Source organism: Charadrius vociferus, unplaced genomic scaffold (assembly GCF_000708025.1).
Source record: "Charadrius vociferus isolate BGI_N301 unplaced genomic scaffold, ASM70802v2 scaffold244, whole genome shotgun sequence".
Lineage (NCBI taxonomy): Eukaryota > Metazoa > Chordata > Aves > Charadriiformes > Charadriidae > Charadrius > Charadrius vociferus.
The window spans coordinates 4,334,780-4,356,823 of record NW_009648822.1 but is presented as its reverse complement, the minus strand read 5'-3'; the positions used below and the strand labels follow the sequence as shown (position 1 = coordinate 4,356,823).

Here is a 22,044-nt window from a genome sequence, read left to right as displayed (position 1 = left end):
ATGAATAGTTATCTGTGTGCTTTTAGGGGATTTTGGCAGGTTTATTTCTTAATTGTAAAGTTGTTTTTAATTTAAAACTGTTTAGCAGTTTCCTGCCTTTCAGGCAAAATGGCGTAATCTTATGCAATGGATTGGGGTGTATAGATATATTCTCACCATCTTCTGGTAAAAGATACTTTTTCAGCATGTTGTACCCACTCCATCCCAAACAAAGGCTGGGCTTGGAAAGTGCAAAATAACATGAAAATAGTTGTCTTGTACTTCTCATGCCCCAAACTTTAATTGTCCTTTCAGGTGCTACTTTTCCATAAACAAATTACTTTTCAGGTAACTAATATTTCATTATGCTGGATTTTATTGGTCAGGCCAATTAGCTTATATTTGTCCTTTTTTTTTTTTTTTCCCAATTTCTTTAAAAGACAAATTGGAAGCTTCTTGACTAAGGTCAGAGCATGTCTTCAAAGGTGCTCCTTGGCTAAGATTACGCTACTTTGTCCAATATGCGTAACAAAATAAGCTATAATTATACTGAACTGTGGAACCCATTGCTGGCCACCCATATGAATCTAATTTGTTCTGATTTGCTGTACTGTGTCTGTATGGCAGGAAGCAATCTTTTCTCATCTACAATGTGTTCCTGCTCTCTCTCTCTTTTTTCTTTTCTTTTTTTTTTTCTGTTTTTGAAAGAAAGAACTTTTCAATGTTTCCGGTGGTTGGGAGAGGTGGATTTCTGTTCTGGAGCTGATGGACCACATGAAAAACACTTTGGCAGCAGCAACCATTCCTTTTTTATATCAATGGAAAGGAGTTGATTGCAGCTGTGTTAGCGCAACATGAAAAGTGAATGCTCTTTCAGGAAACCTAGATCCTCACTTGTGGTGCAAATTTAGTGATAGTTGGAGATTAGGGACCACTGCCACAAGCATTGGCTTGGAATACCAGCAACATCCGAGATTGCATGGTCAGTAGGAAGGGAATTTGTAATCTGCAAACTTTGGCATATCTGCCTAGTTCTTAACTTCAGATAATTTGTCTCAAAGGTGAAGGTAGTGAGAGCAGGTACTGAAGTGTGTTCAGAGAACTCACAGCACCCCAACATTTTTAGAGCTTCATTAGTACATTACTTCCTGAAAATCAAGCCAATTTCTGCTCAAGACATTTCAGGTATGATTGCGTTGACAGATGCAAGAGGCAGAAGAAAATTATACAGTATTTTAAAGAGCATGTTTTGTTAGATCTGCTTTTCTTCTGTATCAGTGCAGTTACAGGGCTGGTCTGTTGGCATTTGGTGCGGGAAAGCATTAGTTTTCCTCTGACTTACACTCTACACAGGAATTATAGTGGATATATGGAAGGCGTTGTTTATATTTAGAAAATTACAAAATCAAAATTATTCTTGCGCTTTTCCGTAGACTTTTATCCCAGCATTTCTGTGTTAGCGAACAACTCTTTAAGGATAAATCATGGACAATCTTTGTCCCACAATTATCATAAAAAGCTCTAAGCAATAAAAACAACTACATTGGGGGAAAATCATAGTGATACAGGAGAAGAATGCAAGGCCTAGCTACTCACACAACTACATGAAAAGAGGAATTTGTCCTTGTCCACTTGGATTTTTGTATAATTTAAATTTGATGTAATACGAACTACAAAATAACACAACTCACATTATCAGTGGAGACATGTAATAATTGGTTTGATCAAAGGAAGAGTGAACACAATGTGACATTTGAAAATATCTTAGGGAAATTGAATTTAAATAATTCACTTAGTTCTGTGAATAGTAACTTTTACAGCTGTAAAGCACACCCATCCAAACAGAAAAAAATCTGGTGTTGCTTTTGGCAGCTTCTCCATTGTATTTGGATTGCCGGCGTTTCACTGTTAAGGACCCTTGTGAGCAGGCACAGCGGTAAAGGAGTCTTTTGGAGCTATTCATGTTATGGATTAAGCCCGTATAGCTACTTGGGGTTGTGCCTTGGGCCTCTGTCTCACAAGGGGAGTTATTCATATCCTTTGGAAAATGCTGTTGATAATTAGTGCTTTGTAGGGCGGTGAGCTCACTCCCATTACATAAGATTAGTGCTGTAATAAGGAGCTGGCTAGTGTCTGTGGCCAGATTGTCTGTCACTTGGAGAATGCTGCCAGCTAGGAAAGTAATGGGGCATATTGCCACTTTTAAAACTGTCCAGAGACTCTACGTTAGTTTTTCTTCCCTTCGGCATAGGAGCGTTTATGCTTTGTGTTTTGCAATGCTGGACCTCAAGTTGTCAGTGTTAGGTAGCTAAATTTAAAAAAAAAAAAAAAAAAACACCAAAAAACAAAAGCAAAACAAACCTAAACCAATACAAAACAGAAGTTTAATTCTGGCAAAAACAAAGCACTCTCTTTTCCTTCCTTTACTGCTCAGTGAATCAGAATGCTTTAACTTGAGCAAATCTGTAACTGCACCCCTCTCAGAAAGAGTAACTTTATTGAACACAAAAACCTTCAAAAGGCATGGAGTATTGTGGGGAAGGAGCCTGCCTCTGAGGGTTAAATAAAGCAAACAAACTAAAAAGTACTGTAGTGAGCTGCAAACAAAAAGCTCATTGTGCCCATGTCCCACAAGATCATTGGAGAAGGAGAATTTAAATCTACCAAATGTTTTGGTTTTGTGCTGCAGCCAGTCATTACAGACTCTTTTTAAGATGCTCATTTGACCTGCATTTAAATGGAGGAGAACTATATAATGTTATTAATGACAGGTATATTTTTAGTTCAGTATGGCATAGGCAGTAAGGAAGGCCTCTTGGACAAAGTGGTTTTTTGTCTTATTTTTACCAGGAGGGTCAGCAGTTACTTCAGAGCCTCGTTACGGTTGACTCTTGGACAGCTTCAAACCTGCAGTAATTGTTGACATAAATGACAAAGTGCAGGATTTTCATTTTTTTAAGTGGCTCTGCTGGTAGTTGTGCACAAAAAGAATAAGTCACACCGCATGTACTTTGCATTGTGTTGATAATGCATAATTCTATTAGTGTGACTCCCAAAGAACATGTATTATACCAACCAACATTTAACACCCAGCCATACTTTTTTACCACAGTAAAACACCTGCCCATTAGTAAGAGAATTTCACCAGCTCTTTGCTGCTAATTTTTCAGTGTCTGTGCTAAGGTGACTACTGAAAGCCCAGTACACCCAGTATACCCACAAAATTGAACTATACAGCATGTGAACCAGGATTGCTCTAAGAAGAACCATTACTATTCTAAGAAGAGTTGCTGGAGAGCAGATAAAAGTGAATGGAATTGTGCCCACTGGCTTCAATTAGTTTTTAAAGAGTTAATAAAAGAGATATCTTTTCTGAAAAATTATTATTTTGAAACTACACAGTTAGTATCTGGACTCAGTAGTGAGTAGACATTGCCATCTAGTGGGAGTTTCTTGCCATACTTAGTGGTTTCTGCTCATGGAGAAGTTGTCATACTATGATACTGTTTTTAAAAAATTGTCAAAGAACTAGTCATCTGCTCCACCACACAATCAACTCCCCACAAAAGATAGGATTGATAGTGTTTTTATGTTTCAGCTTCATCAGATAGCCTCTTTTACTTGTTTCATTTGTATTCCTCAGATTATTTTCGCAGGTTTGGGTTGGGTTGGGTTGGGTTGGGTTTTTTTGCATAGGTCTTATTCAGTTGCTTATTCAGCCTGCAATCAGTGCTTGTGGATATTCATGGATATACACGAGTGTATGTTATTCAGAGTCCTTTTTTCTGCACTGTTGCATAGGAAATCAAAGAGTTTTTCAATACATCCCACCGCACTCTTAGCAAAAAACCCTTTCAAGTGAAATCTTTTGCAAAGGTACTTAGCAAAGCTCCTTTGAGGAGTCTGTCTTGCTCAGAGTGTGACTCTGTAATGGGGACTGTTGGGTGCCTGCCTGATCCAAATCCTGCCAGTTTCCCAAATCCCATGCAAATAAAGCCCAGATTAAGGGCTTGAGGGACGCCATTCAACTATGACCTAAAAAATATCAGGAACATGATATGTGATTTTTGTGTGTACTTGTAGATAAGTTTAAATATAGCAATTGCCTTCAAATTGACTAGAATTTCTCCCTGCAAATATGTACCAACTTTAGCTTGGTCCCTCCTTCAGCAAGATATTTTAGAATGTGTCTGAATTGTGCCTGTGATCTACCCTATAGAGTTTAGGGCACCACCTATGTCTCTAAAGCAAGGTATATGCTTAAGCACTCACTGAATGGAGTTTTTAATCTCATGAATGTTTTTGGTGAGTTCTGTCAGACTGCTCCCATTTATAAAACTAGACAGAAAAATCCTTTGCGGGACTGGGGTGAAATTAAATGAAACAGTGCCTATACTTGCTATAAGGTAGTTTCTTGTCTTTCCCAATGTATAAATGCGTTTAAATACCTGGTGAACTTAATGGAAGTATTTCAGACATTGCCAAATCTTCACAGCAATCTGCTTGATTTTTTTCTATTGAAAGGAAATGCAATCCCTTTCAAACTTCCCATGAGTGTCTCATATAGCAGTATTGGTACTGTATAGCATCATGAGCCATAAATGACAGTTTTCTGAACTGATCTATGTAACTCATTGTAACCTTGTGCTGATCTTGTTGTATTTAGGCCAACCTATAAAAGTGGGTAATTGCCAGGACTCACTAAAAGCAAGATGTAATTTTTAGTTAAGCTATCCAATTGTAACAGAACCTCCACGGTAAGGGACTTGTTCGGGGGGTTTCCCGGTAAAGATTCCTAAGAATTTGTCTGCTATTGTGAAAAAAGTGCATTCCTGTTCTTAGCAGAGTTATGGCAGAAAAAAGGACAATTGTCAGTAAGCTTTGCCGTGGCGGTTTCAACTTGTTTGGTGATAAATACTGGGCAGGGAATGTTGCTTCACTTTCAGATGAAATGGCACAGAGAGTATCCAGTCAGCCAGTGCCTGCATCTTTCCTTGTTTTTTTGATTTGCCTCATTAGTCTTGCATTAAGAAGCAATCAGATAGGGAAGCAGCCAGAGCGAAAGAAAATAAAAATCACATTGGAAATTACAAGTGCCAAAAAGTGCCAAGACAGATTTGTACTTTAAGCTTATTTAAACATGCTGAAACCATGCTTCCTTTTCCCAGAAGGAAAAACATTAACCCTGGAAATCTAAATAGGTGTATTTCAAGTAAATGATTTCCTAGCTTTAGTTAGGTACAAAAGATGATTGGACTTTACACAATACGGAGGTCAAGCAGTAAAGTTTTGTTTGTATCAGTAGTTTATTTTGTTGCGCTTCATTAAATGCAATGCTTGTTGACTATTTTGGAAAGCAAAATCCAAGCGATTGATCTCAGCCACTTGGTGTGCCTTTCGGAGATAAAGGAATGGCTGAAATTTCCAAATGAGTGTCACAAAGCTGAGATACTGCTTACTCGTAGATTCACCTTGGCAGTGCAAACATCTGAAAGAGCTGATTGGATTACTTATTAATAAGGAAATGAGTCCCTCAAATAAGGCTGGTTATCTGAAAATTTAAATAACAAATCTCCCACAAGGTAGGATCTTGTTCATGATGGCAAGGCTGTGCTCATTCAATTTAATTAGCAGCCATCTGAATGAGAAAAAGTAGTGACTAATAAAGTTAGCTGCTGTACAGCTCTTGCTGTAATGCTGGCTTTCTTAGATTTAATTTATGTGAAAAGTCAGCCTGTCACCCAACTGGTAGATTATGGCTGTGTGTTAATTCTATGCCATATAAGGAAATTCTCCCCAAAAATGTGGAACTTAATAAAATGTCTTCATGGCCTCTTGTAACCATCATATCCAAGCTCCTCCTGCGAGGCAAGAGAATACATTGTCACTGCTTTACATAGTGGGACTCAGCCAGCCAAGTGCATTGTCTAATGCCACGTAGCAAGCATGAAGAACTGAACCCTGTCTCAGCTGCAGCTCTAACCCATGGACCTTCCAACCTCCTTCTGCAAGAAAATATGCAGTGGTCTGTAGCAGAGAAAGCTAGAACAAGTAAATGCAATGTCTCAGCGTGGGCTTTGGTTTCAACAACAACAAAAAAAAACGTACAAGAAACATTAATGAATCCCCAGTTCAAGAAGGACAGGGAACTACTGGAGAGGGTCCAGCAAAGGGCAACGAAGATGATTAGGGGATTGGAACATCTCTCCTATGGAGAAAGGCTTAGGGACTTGGGTCTCTTTAGTCTAGAGAAAAAAAGATTGAGGGGGGATCTTATTAATACTTACAAATACTTAACGGGAGGATGCCAGGGGGATGGGAGCAGTCTTTTTTCAGTGGTGCCCAGTGATAGGACGAGGGGTAATGGGCATAAACTTGAACATAGGAAGTTCCATCTTAACATGATAAGGAACTTCTTTACTTTGAGGGTAGTGGAGCACTGGCACAGGCTGCCCAGAGAGGTGGTGGAGTCTCCCACTCTGGAGACATTCCAAACCCGCCTGGACGCTGTCCTGTGCAACCTGTTGTAGGTGACCCTGCTCTGGCAGGGGGGTTGGACTAGATGATCTCCAGAGGTCCCTTCCAACCCTAACCATTCTGTGATTCTGTGAATTATTACAGTGTAATTAAGGGCGTAAAGAGCATTACAGGAGCGCCAGTTTTCATCCTGCAGTGATGGGAAGACAGACTAGTGGTGTGGCTCCCAAAGGACCAAATGAACGTACAGGGAGCAAAATCCTGTCCCCACGGCTAGGTCCTGCAGTGACCTGACTACACAGAAACCTTGTTTTTTTGATAAAAAAACCCCAAGTGTCTCGCCATCGTGGGTGTTGAGAGCTTTGCAGAGTGGCTGGTGCAGTGGTGTCTGACTGAGCCTGGGGTGTGTGCTTCCAGCCTTCACCCCCCTGCATTGCTTTGAACTTCCCTCTCCGAAGCCACCTCAGCAAAGCACGCTTCTTAGCTGGAGGAGAAAAGAGTAGTGGGCCAAACCTCCTTTGAAGTACTTTTTGATTCATGTAAATAATTAAGATTAAATGTCCTAAGTACAGTCTGGAAGTGCTTTGCATTTTAATCCAGGGGAAAACTTCACCTGTCTTACCGTAATATTGCTTAAAAAACAGGGTAGCAACAGTTCTTAGGACCCTCTGTGCTGTCACCCAGGGTAACTATTTCTGCTGAGGACTAAAAGGGTCATAACAGCTTTTCTTTCATGTACTAACTCAGCATTTGAATCTATTTAGGTTTTCAGAAACGTAAGTCATGTTTTATGAATGATGCAGCTAAGAGTGTTGCTAAAGGTGTCGACTGAAGGTTGGTTGTTGGCAAAAGGATGTCTTGAGTTTTATCAATATAAACGCGGTGCTCCTTAGTGCGGTTTCATTGGTCTGCTGAGACAATAACAGTTTACATGAAGATATAACGTTAACAGGAGGGTGGCTGGAATGATGCCAGCAGTTTTTGGCTCGCCTGTGAATATGGCTGATCTTTTTTTGGACGTGAACAAACCTGAATGGTACGTGTTGCCAAGGAATTAAGGTTTGGTTGGTTGTTGTTGGTTTTTTTTCTTTTTGTACAATATACTTTTCTAACGGGCAGTAATGCATTGAAATACAAAGATCTCAAATGACATAGTAATTTTAAAAAGGGCATCTTGTTCAGGATGCTCTGAGCAGTGTTTCCCAGCAGAATAATTGTGACCTGAGTATCTTAGATGATTACTGCACTTATTGCAAGGGTAGGGGAGTCATTATACTTAATGCACTTGGTATGAGAAATTGTAAGGGATACGTTTGAAAGCAAACAGTACCAATCAGTATGTGACTTACACTATTTGGTTCTTTCCCATTAATTTTTTGCTGATGTAGGTTTACTGGTGATAGTGCAGTCACCCCTGATTTACACTAGTGTAAGTGAAAACCAGAATCATGCTCACAGTCATGCAAAAATGTAAGCCATAATAGGAGAGCAAAATATTAGTTTATTTGTCTAGCAACTTATTGCACTCAAACTGTGAGAATCTTTTTGTATCATTATCCCATTATCAGTGGCTAAATAAGGAATTGAAAAACTACAGAAGAGCTGGGTGGAGACCTAAGAAAGCAATTCAGCAGTCTGGAACTTCCTCTGCTAAGCAATTTTGGCAATAAACACAGGCAAAATCAGAGTTATTCAGCCAAAATAAATCCATGCAATGACGATATCAGATGTGAGGTAACGGCAAGTCACGCTGGAGGATATCAGACATTCTTGAATAAACCGCTGGGCCTAGATATAGTCCTTTGCCATTACACTGCAGCCCTGCCAGCAAAGCAAACACAAATTTTGGAGTCATTATGGCAAGGCAAGTAAGAGCATATGGAGCTTGTGCTTAGGGTGGGAGCTGGCAAGCTGCTGAGCACCTTCTGCTCACACGCCCCCAATAAGCATTAAATATCCTTCATTCCCACACTCTGATCCCTGTGGAAGCAAACACCTCTCTAGTATCATTTCCACAAGAAACAGCTGCAAGGCTTGTTGAAGTCTTTCCTTTGCTGTCAGGACATTATTGAGCAAACTTTTCTTCCGCTAACCTGGCTGTTTTCCTTAATTTTTGTATGTGTCCATATGTTTGGGCATATTCTTGAAAGCGATTGGACTGCCTTATCTCATGGAGATTTTCAAGCCCCGCCTGGATGCAGTCCTGAGTAATGTGCTCTGGGCAATCCTGCTTTAGCAGGGGAGTGGGACTAGGTGATCTCTAGAGGTCCCTTCCAACTCTGAAAATTCTGTGATTCTGTGATCTTAAGAAGTTGCTGCCTATCATCTGAGGGGTGTAACCAACCATGCATACACTCGTGACTTACATTAGCCATTCTTACTTTTCATTTGGGTTGGGTAGTAAGACGTTCAGAGGTGAAAGTGAGAGGTGATCACTTCTTTCTGCTTACCCCGCCTCTGCAACACTCAGACAGACTTTCCTGCCGCACGAGTGAAACCTACACCAGTTTTCCTTCATCGCCCTATACTTGGTGGTGCTCCTGGAGGTGTGTCAGAGGCCCCCATGTAGAGGAGATGCAGCAGGTATCTGGGGCAGTGCCCTTGGCAGTAGCTTTCTGTATTAGGGTAACATGACCTTTTCTGACCAGATTTCTTCATCCTTAACCAGCTCTGCCCCAAAAAGGTGCTAGACCTTTGGCTCAGTGGCCATTCCAAAGCGCCCTTTTGGAAAAGGGGTCTTGGAAGACTAAGTTACAGTGATACTCACCATGCATGGGCGTATTCCTTCCTCCCCGTTTTCCTAATCACTGGCTCGGGAGATATGCACAGAGCTTGCTTTTCTTTTTCGTGCTAGGTGTTGCAGGAAGCCCCCCACACCGCAGATCCCATTTGACTCATATGTATGGTATTTGGCTACTGCGCTTGAAAAACTCGTGCTCTGATTTATAAGCTAATGTGAAATGCTGAATTCTGGACTTGAGTAAATGAGTTAGTGTGTATTGTAGTTTAGGACTATTAAACACTGAAACGCAGCAAAGGAATTAAGTTAGTTCCACATAAAAAGGGAGATGTTTTATTAGAGGTAATAAATTCAGTGCAGAACAAATTTATTTAGACCATGATTGTTAAATTGCTTGGATAATTAAAACCTGTGATGGGTAAGACGACACGTGGTAGGAAAAGGTTAAGTACTTAACTCAGTTTTTTCATAGTTTGATTCATTGTAAGGTAAATACTACTTGTGTGGGGTATGTTAACTTTATTTCTAAAATGTGTTCGCCCAGGCAGTGAATAGTGGTTATTTCACGAGGTTAAGAAAATATAAAGCTAAACTTTTATGACATTTATATGAGCCAGCTCTAGACAGAAAGATGTAAGCACTGAAGAAAATATAAGCACTGTAGAAACTGTGTCATTTTGACCATACAAGGGTCTAGCTGCCTGGTTAATGTCTGGCGTTTATGTGAATTCCAGTGCTTTCAGATATCTATTTTTATCCTTCATTAAATTCTTCTTGGAGTGACACAACAGAAATCCCAAAGAAAATCGCCTAGAATAGTTTCCCAAATCTTTTCTCACTTTTCCTTGCATAATGTTATGCAAATCTCAAATTACTGTGCTTCTTTTGGGATGAAGTTGAAACAAGAAGTGGAGAAAGTTTATCCCACCTCTGCTGACTGCAAGAGGACAGCAGGCTATATGTCCCCTACCAGGGACTACTGTGTAGATTTTCAATCGGTGTGACACTCCCTTTGTTTCTATTTTTCCTGCTTCTTGATTGAAAAAACAGGCTGAATCCTACCTAATTTTCATCCAAAAATGACATCGTGCAATGATGAACTTAGCCATGCTTGAAAGAGCGCATTCTACAGTGGAATAAATGCGGTTTTAGCCCATGCGTGGAGCTGTGCACAGTCTGCCAGCAGCCAGCATCCGCAGCTCTTGGTAGGGACATACCTTTAGGTAGATGCCGAGCTGGAAGCTGCAGAACTGTGTAGCTAAATAAGTGCAGACCCACATGTAGTCAGCTTGGATCCCAAAGAACAGAGCCTGCCCAAATCGATACGCCAGATGTGTGTCCCAGGTGCAGGGCTAAGAAACTATTTCTTTTTTATGCTACAGATATTTTTTCAACCATTTGAAGGTTCTTTTTTTTTGCTCTTGTCACATACCAATAATCAGATATCTACTTCTAAAACTAGTGTGCCGGTTTCTTGTTTTATTCATATACATTCATGGATGTCTGGAGTTATTTTTTCTACAGAGGGCAGAATTTGGATCACCATTTCTAAAGCTGAAAGGCTGCTGTGTATGCCCAGTCTGCCACGTAGGCCTTTTTAATGGCAATATGTATCTGCAATGATCTGGGGACACAATCTGACACCTTTATCTATTTTACACCTAATTCTACACGTCATCCCATTGAATGACTTAATTAAATGAGGTCAGAGAATAAATAATTTCAGTCTGAGAAGCTAGCCTGTAATTTGCCATTTAGTAGATCATGGACTAACAAGGCTTATGGGCTATTTCCTGCATTTCCTGGCATTCAACTTCATGTCTGTCTATGTAGGAAAGTGTGTGTTTCAACACACCTAGGATCAGATTTTACTTGCACTGAATTCTGTCACTTTGTTTTGTTCACCTGACATCAGTTTACAGTAAGCAAGAAGTTAGATCATTATATTTTTTTTCCCATTGAGATAATCTATTAATAGAATGGGAGGATATTATAAATCTAGCTTCCTTTAGTTCGTGCTTAACAGCCTGAATCAAACAATTGAGATTGCTCTTCACCAAAGGCAATATTGTGTGTTCTGCTGTAAAATGTAATGTAGATATACTCCAGCACTGGAAATAATGGTTCTGCTCCTCTTTTCTGCAGCAATATGAGAACTGGCGACCAAACCAGCCAGACAGCTTCTTTTCTGCTGGAGAAGACTGTGTTGTTATCATATGGCATGAGAATGGGCAGTGGAATGATGTGCCCTGCAATTATCACCTTACCTATACCTGCAAGAAAGGAACAGGTACAAACTTTCCAGTAACAATAGCATAATTCTCTAAATTCCAGTTTTATTCTAGCTGATATCTGGTGACCAGCAGAGTGAGCCCTCAACTGAATTAGCCTCACAAAGTCATCTTTTGTCTGTATCCACATATTACATCTCTACCTAATCTGTTCTTGAGTCATGCACAAAAGCCTACACAGTTGAAACTCCTGGTTAAAACCAGGCAAATTTATTTGTAGGTACAGATCTCAACAAAAGAGGCATTCATGTACCTGTCAGGTCTGTTTTACTTGCATACCGTGAAAATATTAGCAACTCCTCTTTCCCGGGGTGGCATCACTGTGAAGTATGTGGGCAGCAGAATATTGGTAGGCAGTCATAGCAGGCAAGTGACCACTGGTATGTGGTTAGCTCTTCAGCTTCAGTTGAGCGTACTTTTCACCCGTCAAGTAGTGTTGATCTTTGTCTTCCTCTTTTCCAAAACCATCTAGTTTAGTGGCACCACTGGAATCTGAAAAGCCCGGTTGGTTTATACACAGTTAGAGCTGATATTTACAAGAAACCTGACTATTACCAGGAGCTGTACAGCAATACTTTAGGAATTGCCTCTGCCTCTTCACATTGGGAAAGTAAAGGAACAGCCAAAATCTTGTGTGCGCTCCATTGTTCCCAATTACGATTTACAACTTTTTGTTAACATGTTCTCTGGGCCTTGACGGATCCATCAGTTTTAAGTGCTTTTAAATAGTCTATTGTTGAGGAAGACATGAGAAGTATTGAAAACGAGACTTTTTTCTTAAATGCTTGTAATAACTTGACCGGTTTTCCGGTTTTGCAACTCTCCAGTGAAAAACACTTCTTTGTGTGAGTATGCCAACCTTTTTGGCTCAAATTTTCATCAGAAATTTAAACCAAAAAGGCAATGTGAACTGTACTATCTGTTGCTTTCCAACTTTCATCATTACTGTATTTGGTCTACAAGACTAAAGAAATATAGAAAAGACTGATCTTCCTGTCCTTATTTGGATGTGTCTCTTGGGAGTCTAACTGAGGTCCCTTGACATCTTCCCTAAGCTAGGGTTTAGAGGTCAGTACCATATTCAGAAGCGCATTTACAAACTGATGTTTTGGGTTATGTTCTCTCTCCCTTTCAGTTGCTTGCGGTCAGCCTCCTGTTGTGGAAAATGCAAAGACCTTTGGGAAGATGAAACCTCGTTACGAAATCAACTCCCTTATTAGATATCACTGCAAAGATGGTTTCATCCAGCGTCATATTCCAACCATCCGGTGCCAAGGGAATGGAAGATGGGATATGCCTAAAATTACTTGCATGAATCGTGAGTTCTTTCAAAGCAAACCAGTGCTGGATCAGAAATAATAGACTAATTTAAGATTAATAAGTAATCAATATATATTTTAAGAGAAGTGCAAATCTCATATGATAGATTATGACAACACCACCGCTCACTCTATCTGTAGGAAAAAACAGCAGGCCTCCAAAACTAATGAAAATGTTCCTCTTCTGGTTTTGCCACCAAGATTCTTTTAAAGTAAACAACAACACTTTTACAAAGCCCCTGAAATCAACAGTTTCCTAATAACACTAACAATTCTGTCTGCAACTGTGGTCTAGCTGTGTGTAAGAGATGCTTCTCTTAGTCATAGTACCAGTAAAACATTTGTTAATCCTCTAATTAATCAAGAATAAGTGGAGCTGTAACGTGAAGTGTAGACAGCCCATTCATAGTCAAATAATTTGAAATAATTTCCCTTTTTTCCTCCTTCTTATTGCAGCGTCCACATACCAAAGGACTTACTCTAAGAAATACTACTATAAACATTCTTCATCAGGAAAGGGAACATCATTAAATTCATCAAAACACTATCATCGCTGGATCAGGACGTGGCAGGACTCAAGGCGCTGAGAGCTAAATGGTGAATGGGGATTTCCACCATTTCAGCCAAAGTCGTAACTTTCTGTGCCTTTTCTATCACTTATAGGAGTATTATGAAATTGTTTTGAAACTATGGACTGCGGTATTCACAATGCATTTTGCAAAAATATGGTGTTTATCAGAAAATTTTTAAAAAAAGGAGAAGTGCTTATGGGGATAAAAGGAAACCATTTCCAGCCTATAAAGATTATTAGTTTTCTATATGCCATCAGTGTGGACCATTTTATGATATATACCAGCCTTCTGCAATATTTAAACAGCTCGATTTTAGCACCAATGAAAATGTAAATAAGATGATTTTAATGTTGTTTAATTGTGTGTTGTTTTTAAAATCCTGTATATAAAATGAAAAGTCACACTAATTTCAGGCATATTTATGGTTAGAACGGCCTCAGAGGTCTTCAGTCATTTATGACGTTGTTTTTATGTTGTTTACCTAGGCTGGAAATGGTTGAAATAACTTCACTGGCTGAAATTTGCTATTATCAGGTGAAGATAAACACACAAGTTACATGACTTTATTTTTTAATGGGAGCTGTGCCGTTTCCCATCCAAGGTACAGTTTGTGTCCATGAGATGCAAAGTTTAGACAGAGCACATAAAAGTGGCATGAAGCATGAACTAGGGACTGCAGTGTGGAATTTTTTTCCTGCTCTCCATTCCAGCTTCACTATTCATGGGAAAGGACTGCATGGAGGAGTTGAGTATGACAAGGAGGTCCTGTAAAAATCCAAGTGCTAATACATTAACTCAATCAACCAGGGCCACTTTTTTGAAAAGAAGAAAAAAAGAGAAAAAAAATTACTTTCACGACATTAACCACAAGGTCTATATTACAGGTCTCTGCATTCTAAAATGGAGATAGACCTGGTGTTTGGGGGATTTTTTTTTTGTAAAAAACAAACAAAAATCAAAAAAGTAAATAATTTTGTATATATAACCATTTTTTAATCTTTTTATAAAGTAATGAATGTTTGTGTATGAATGCTGCAGCTGTGAAGCGTACATAAATAAATGAAGTAAGCCATACTGATTTAATTTATTGGATGTTATTTTACCCATGCAAAGAAGATTAAAAGAGCTCGCCAGTGCAGTATTAGCCCCTGAGCTCCACTTTTGGAACCATCTTTCAGTTCAACTGCGATTTCCCTGGAGAACAAAATTCCTGCTAAACAGGATCATTTGTTTGCGGTTAGATGGGTGAGAACTGTGTGACTTACAGAAGAATCAGAATCTTGGCTTTCTAGAAAGAAATGTGTGCACAAAGAGATTATAGGTTGTAGTTGGTGCAGTGTGTACGTAGGAGTTTTCTATTATGATTTCTTACCCTGGTCAGCTCGATGACTGACCTGGATGTGTACAGTAAGTGTAGAAGGCAACGTTTGAAACGACCTCTCCACAGAAAGGACTGTTATTTCTGCAAAGTGCCTTGCACATCTTTGGGCACAGGAAAAAAAAAAAAAAAAAAAAGAAAAAAGAAAAAAAAAAGTGAAAATAAAGAACAGTAAGTTCCCTATGGTATACCTTTTAAAATAACGTTACAAGTACAAACACAGATGGGAGGTTTATGCCTTTGTGTTAGTGTGGGGATATGATGCAAAAAGTTGAAAGGGAAAGGAAAAGAATTGAGACCCAGCCAACATGTAAGAGTTTGTACTAGGCAGAGCTGCCCGTGGAGTGACCTTGCCATAGCTCGTTGGGAACAGTAACTACAGTTCCAGACAACATCTCTCAAGAAATTGCAGTTACTGCTCCATCGAGTGTACCCAATCTTTGTGTGTTCAACATGGCAGTGCCTCACTGCGTTGGCTGGTTCATTCCCCACCCCTTGCCCCCAAACAATGCACATAATACTTTTCTCTATTTATATTATTATCTTGTATAGTGTATAATGTGAATGTCTGTTTTTTTTGTGAATGAAAGTCTAAAATCTTTGTAACTTTTATATCTGCTTCTGTTTCACCAAAGAAACAAGGTTTTGCTATACTGTGACTTGTCTTGTTATTGCATGTCTTCCTGTTTAAATCTATGCAATGTGATTTTTTTCATATGAATACAATTAGACTGTCAGGTACTTCACAATTATCATGGGCTTAGTCAATTGCCCACTGGAGTCAAAGAGAGTCAGCTGGCTGAACTTTAGTAGGTGCTGGATTTGACTTTATATGAGCAGCTCTAGGGGATATTTTAAGATACACATTGTATGTTTTGAAGTTGATTATTGCTTGTATAAGTCAAGGCTCTGTTCATAAATATACAATATTCTACACATCACTTCCTTGTACCAGAAACATACAGAACAGAAAATATATTTTAACACTTGGCAAACTTTCTCACCATATGTATAAAAAACCCTGCATAGATTTGTTGTTTTCATGTCTACTTGTTGGATTTAAACAATGTTGTAAGGCATTCAGATAACATTGTGATTGTAGTTTTAAATAGGTTAGATACAGTGCTTATATTGATTTTTTTTCACCTCCTTCTATTACGCATAATAAAATAGGACTGACAACATTCCTTATTAAAAAAAAAAAAAAAAAACTAAAAAAACACCCCACCTGTTACCCATGCTTGTTTATTTAGAATCATAGAATCATAGAATTGTCTAGGTTGGAAGAGACCCTTGGGATCATCGAGTCCAACCATCTAGACAGGGAATGGAACTTTATTCAGCTCTGGAGACTCTCTCATACTGGTCTAAATGCCAAATGTTCCAGTACCAGCCCCCTGCAAAATGCATGCACTCTTATCACACCGTTAGCTCTGCTGTGAAGCCAGGGTGTTGCCACAATGAGTGCCGTGATTCCTTTACGTGGAGCATCTCTGACCTCCAGTATGCGGAACCATTGGGATTGGAGTAGAGGGATAGAAGACAAAACTAGACATACAGATTTCCTGAGTGAGTGTTTCTTAGCTCTGTTTTCTCGCCTTTCGAGTTAAACCAGAATTCTTAACTTATTTTTCAAAGTTACCCTCTATCTACTGCAGAGATAGAAGAGACCACTTTAAATCATGTTTTACAAGTACAGGCAAGACAAATATCAGAGTAGTATTCCTGTAGTAATCTTCCCCTGTTGCACAAGTATTGAACTTTTTGCCTCTACTAACACACCATCTGCCATTTAAAGGGATACAGAAACAGCTGTAGAGTGGGAGGTAGAAAGGTTAGGAGAGGATGGGGCGCTGATGACTAGCTTAGAGGAGTTCAGATGTGCTCTGCACACCTTGGGTTGCCAGCAGCGCATGGAATATCTGGTTCAACCAAGGCTCTGGCTGCAGGTTTGTACACAGAGCTCAAAATGCCGCATGAGAGCAACTGCATTTTGTGTGCCCATGAAAGTCTCTGCAGAGTAGCTATAATTATTCTGACCGTCTTCCCGTCCCTTCAGATATTGACAATATTTGACTCTCTGGCATGAACCTGCAGAGGTTAACACCACAGGGGATAGAAATAAGCCAGGTCACCTATGTCGGTAGAGCTTCTCAATTAGCAAGAGTAGGTGCTGGTTAGTGGAAACACTCCTATATTTCAGCTAAGCCCTAGGAGATGCACAACTTCTTGAATCTTGGGAGGAAGAGATAGCTTCCTGATGGCAGATCTCCTGGTGGGACATGGATTTCTACGGGATATCTCACCCGATATGTTGCTGCAAGTAGCAAGAGACTGGGGATGGATGAACCACGTGGGAGAAAACAGAAGTCCCTGGAAATGCAAGGGGCAGGCCAGCAAGATACAAACAGCATGGCAAGGGGCTGCCAATGGACAGGACAGCCTGAAAAGAGGGCTTTGCAGTCAGAATTTTCTTTGCCAGGGCTGGAGAACATCGCCTGAGGCTTAACCTATGGGTATGATTAGGGTCCATGTCTGTAACACTTCTTTAAGTGGAAGCTCTTCATTTCTGCGGGCAGCAGCTCTGCACTCCGCATACACAGAAGTCGGCACATGCAAGCAGGGACAATCCCTTGGCCATGGGAGGCTGAAACTGCAACAGCTGGAGCAAGTTTGAGCTGTAAAAAGCTGAGCTGCACAGTGGCCTGCGGTGACTGAGGAGGAAGGGATGTAAGAGGAGGTGGAGGAGGAGGAGCAGCTACCCGTTTGAATGCTATTGTGTAACTTCCGGAAACCAGGATCCTGCTAAGAGCATGACTTGTGGGTGTAATTAAATCCTCAGTGAAGCTCTGCACCTCTAGAAAGTTAGGGGGTTGGTTTTGTTTTTTTTTTCCACATTGTAGATGCTGAGATTTTGCATTTACAAGAGCTATGTTTTTGTCTGCTAAGAAGTCCTGCTGCTCTTCTGTCTCCAAAAAACCTCCAGATAGTTCCTCCTCAGCCTGAGTAAGGCTGCTGAAGGAGCAGCAGCTGCAAAGATGCCTCCTGGGTCTTTTAGGCAGAACTGTGAACTTCAGTGGGGTTTGTAGGCAGAGGGGTATGAATCATTCCTGATGTGAACCAGAACTATTTCTTAGTCCAGACTATAGGGAGAAAGAGTGGTCATGTTCTTGTTTCAATTAACAAGGCTGGCAGCATGCTGTCCTGTGCCCCAGGGGTGGGAGATGACTCAAGCTGTCTGTAGGCTTCAGCTCTCCAGGTAGAAAACCGCTCCTTCACCAGGAAATGTTTAAGGCTTTGCATACCAAAAATGAGTGGAAAAATCCCTGGGTTCAGTGCAGCTGTGTTAATGCACAAAGGCAAATGCATCCTTTTTCCAAAAAAAAACCCCACACAACTTGTATTATGGATTGTAAACAGTGACGTGCATAGCCCTTGATGAGCACACTGTTTTTCCTGACAAACGATGAAAGGGATATAAACGATGTTTGGATGAGGCATGGACAAAAGCTTACAGGCCATGCAAGGTTGTTAGCATAGTGAAGCCAAGAAAAATTGTCATTGTAAGGATAGAAATATCATCCAGGAGAAGGTGTATCATTTAAACACTCCAGCAGTACGTCTGGCAGAAAACTCAAGAGTCTGCAAAGTGCGATTTGATGGCAAATTTTGGTTTTCATGGCAAATAAATATTTTCAAGTGGGGAAGCCATCAGCTGTTACTGCTATGGAGGCTAAGTTACTGTTTAAATGCAGATAAAAAAGAGAAATGGGACTTTGAGGTGTATTAGTGAGGAATTTACTGCAAGGGTGGGAATAAATTCATGATACTACCCAAGTGCCTCCAAATTTCCAGCTGCCAATAGCCAGGAAAAATGAACTGAAGCTGGAGATGGTCCAGCAGCCTGCTTTTGGGATGGTCAGAAGGTTGGAGAAGGTAAAAGGAAGGCAAACACTCGTGGTGGTCCCACACAGAAGAAACAGGAGTGATTACATGGCTTATGATTTTAAGCTCTAGAAGTTGCATCATGTAGTGGCGAGAAGTCCTGTGATGGTAAAAGTCCTTATTATTTTAAGATGGGAGGTAATCAATTTAGGAAGGGGAATAAATGGTGTGGTTGTCTTCAGTAGCAGGACAATTGCATGAATTTTAGTCCTGTGTTTCTTAAAATGCAGTCGTTGGGGTAATGATGACACATAATGTTGCTGTGTGGTAGGGAAATAAGTAGCACAGAGGCTTGGCAGAGGTGATACACAAAGATCTGCAGCAGACCCAGGCCATGAACCTGTGTTTACTAAGGGCCCTGTTCCTTCACAGGTTTAAAATATATAAATAAATACATAAATAAATAAATAAATAAAGTGACTTGTCTAAGCAGGGGATGAAAGTTTTGATTCCAAAGGCAGTATGATCCCAGGCTGCTCTCTTCAGGGTTAAAACAAATCTTGCGCTCACCCATGTACTGCATCTTTGTCAATACATCTTTTAATAAGCTCAGAAAAGGTGGGGGGAAAAGCAGCAGATGTTGCTGACAGTGCTGATTGCTTGCTGAACAAAAGATCCCTTCGATGGCGAAAGCCCCACCTGTTCTTCCGCTGCAGCTTGCTCATCTTAAATCACAGCCACCCCCTAGATGTGTGCCAATCCTGACCGAGGACAGAGTACGGCGGGTGACAGAGTCAGTGACCGCTCCAGTGCGCTTTCCGTGCCAACCTCTCGATGAGAGAGGAGACAGCCCGCAGCTTCCCATGGCCGCAGTGGCAGCGCTGAACCTGCCTTACCTGCAGCATGGGGTGGCTGAGTGGTGCAAGTGCCAGGCTGAACCTAACGCCCCGTGTCTCCCAAAAGGGCGTTCGAATGGGAACGTGTGCCCTGTTAACAAAACCTGTGGATTTCGGTAGATTTCAAACCCTGCTGTGGCCCCAGGCTGTTACTTGCAGTTTGAAAACAGCTGATGGTACAGGGCTGAAATGTGAGCTTTTAAATGTGAGAAAATAAAGATGTTTTCCTCTCAGTTGGCTGAACCGGTCATACTGGTTTTCTGATGCTTTCAGGGTATAAAGAGAATCCTAAACCCAGCACAGCATCATTGATCATGGTACCAAATCAATCGCACCCCATTGAGTCTTGCAGAAACCATCTCCGTTAGGTATGTCTGTAGGAGGATCTGAAGCACGTCAGAGCAAAGGTCTGTCTGCTTACACTGCACCGTCCCTGACAGAGACACGTGGAAGACGCTTTAAGGAAAAAGGCATGATTGGAAAAAGTGATGTTTTGATCCCTTCTCTCCTGTGTCCTTCCCATGCCAGCAGCCTGGCTCCCTCCCCGTGGGCGCGCTATCCAGACTGACATTTCCAAAGGCAGAGTAAGAAGGACGAAAATCATCAGAAAATAATATTGTTATGAAAGGGAGTTGTTATGTCAGAGAGAAAAATGCCGGAAGAATAATGGGAGGAAAAGTACATGGGTATTGATTTGAAAATGGAAAATCAATCTATGTTAACTTTGTATTGGGGAGGAATGTGAATTTATACCAATGAATTTGTACCAACCAGACAGTGATATTCCCCAGTATGAGCATATCAGTACAAGAGCTACACATAATGTAAAACATATGCTACTGTAGTTTTTGATAAACTAGCCTAAATGTGTGTGCTCTTTGGTAGTAGTTTTTGGTTGCACTCCATGTTTACAGGTGGTTTTATAAAAAGCTACTTCAATCCTTCAGGACTTTATTGAAGACAGACCTTCTAGCCTGTGTTTGGCCAAGTGAGCTACACTTTCAGTTACTCTCCAGTCCTTGAAAATTGTTAGGAACAGCTGTTTGTACTTGCAAAGCCAAACATTTGACTTTAAAATGAGAGGCAATGGGGACACAAAAAGATTTTTCAGGAGGCTTGAAGTGACATTAGCATACCACCGAAGTGAGATGACTTCTAAAAGTAAAGGAAGAGCTGAGGACATCCAGCATCACTTCCTGTTGGTCTTGAGTGGAAGATTCCTCCCGAAGAAGAGATTCCAAATGTGAAAGTTAAGGAACAGCTTGGGGTTTAGTCTACAAAATCCTTTTGAACTTTACAGTATACTGGATACTATCTAACATGTAATTACACAGAGGAGAGAGTTTACCTTTACCTTTTAGGACACAGTTTGATAGTTGTATATAGTAAAAGCTTAATGTGTCAGGGGTAAAAAATCAGATATATTCTGATTGACTCAAAATAGTGAGTCCAAGGCATCATTAACAGCATCAGGGATAAACTTAGAGGGAAAAAAAAAAAAAATTTGCCAAAGGAGAAGTCAATAAAACTACAGAAACCCAACCCTTTTTCTCTTGCTCTACCCCAGCTGACTGCAGGCACAGCTTTGATCCTAAAAAGGCCACAGTGTTGGGGATTGCTCCAGGCTGCTGCAGATGGCTCTGGGGCTGCTGTGTTTGCAGCCCTTGAGTGGCTGAGATGCGCTCCAAGCCCCTGGAACAGCAGGAGGGCAGCACCAGCATGGGATGGCAGGGCAGTGCCATAGGAGGGAGAAAGCAGGACATCGGAGGCTGGTGTCACCTGCAGGAGCAAAGCCTTCGCCTGCACCAGCCCCATGGCACAGAGAAGCAGCTTGGGAGCCCATGAGAGCTGTCACCTCGTGCTGGCAGGCACCAGACCTCAAACCTTCCCGGATGTGGTTTGACTAGCGGTTTTGGCCATATGAAGGACCCAGGACATCGCTATCAGGCTAACTCAATTCTAAAATGGCCAAGATAATGCAATTGTAACCACTCTTAAACTTGTGGCAAATTATCATCAGGCTACTAGGACAGTTTCAGTTAATGTCTTGGGGAGAAAGTCGCTTTCTGCTAAATCATGGTGGCTTTTCAAAAGTAGGTGCAGATCAAAACTAATGTCCCTGCATGGAGCAAAGTCAGCTACTCTGCTGCATTCGTGGCTTGGTGTAGCCACCTTCGCTCCAGGCTGTATCTCCTCCAAACCATCCTCTGCTGCCGCTAATCTTCACTTCACTTCTGCAAAGTTCACAGATTGTGCTATTCCTGTGCAAAGGAATAATATTGCCCACTAAAAACAATCCTGTCAACCCCTATGATGATAATCCACCAAAATTAATGCATTATTGTATTTTCCTTTGGTTTTCTTACCCTCTTACAAGAGTCTGGTGTTGCCTGTACCTGGAAATCCAGGACCTGATGTCCTAGATGTCTTGATGTCTTCTTGTGACCTCCTCATGGCGGTGACACCTCTTTAGATCTTGGCCCATATATATTTTGTGTGAAAGCCAG

General features: G+C 40.8%; 1 protein-coding gene across 1 annotated transcript in view; it reads left to right on the top strand.

Moving 5' to 3' along the window:
• Nucleotides 1-15,036, top strand: part of VCAN (versican) — a 105,781-nt gene extending 90,745 nt beyond the window's left edge. Inside the window, exons 10-13 of the mRNA XM_009886862.1 lie at nt 11,342-11,486; nt 12,623-12,805; nt 13,263-13,403; nt 14,089-15,036. Coding sequence (XP_009885164.1) covers nt 11,342-11,486; nt 12,623-12,805; nt 13,263-13,393 — 459 coding nt within the window. The 3' untranslated portion in view covers nt 13,394-13,403; nt 14,089-15,036. The remainder of the gene's footprint in view (nt 1-11,341; nt 11,487-12,622; nt 12,806-13,262; nt 13,404-14,088) is intronic.
• The last annotated feature ends 7,008 nt before the right edge of the window (nt 15,037-22,044 follow it).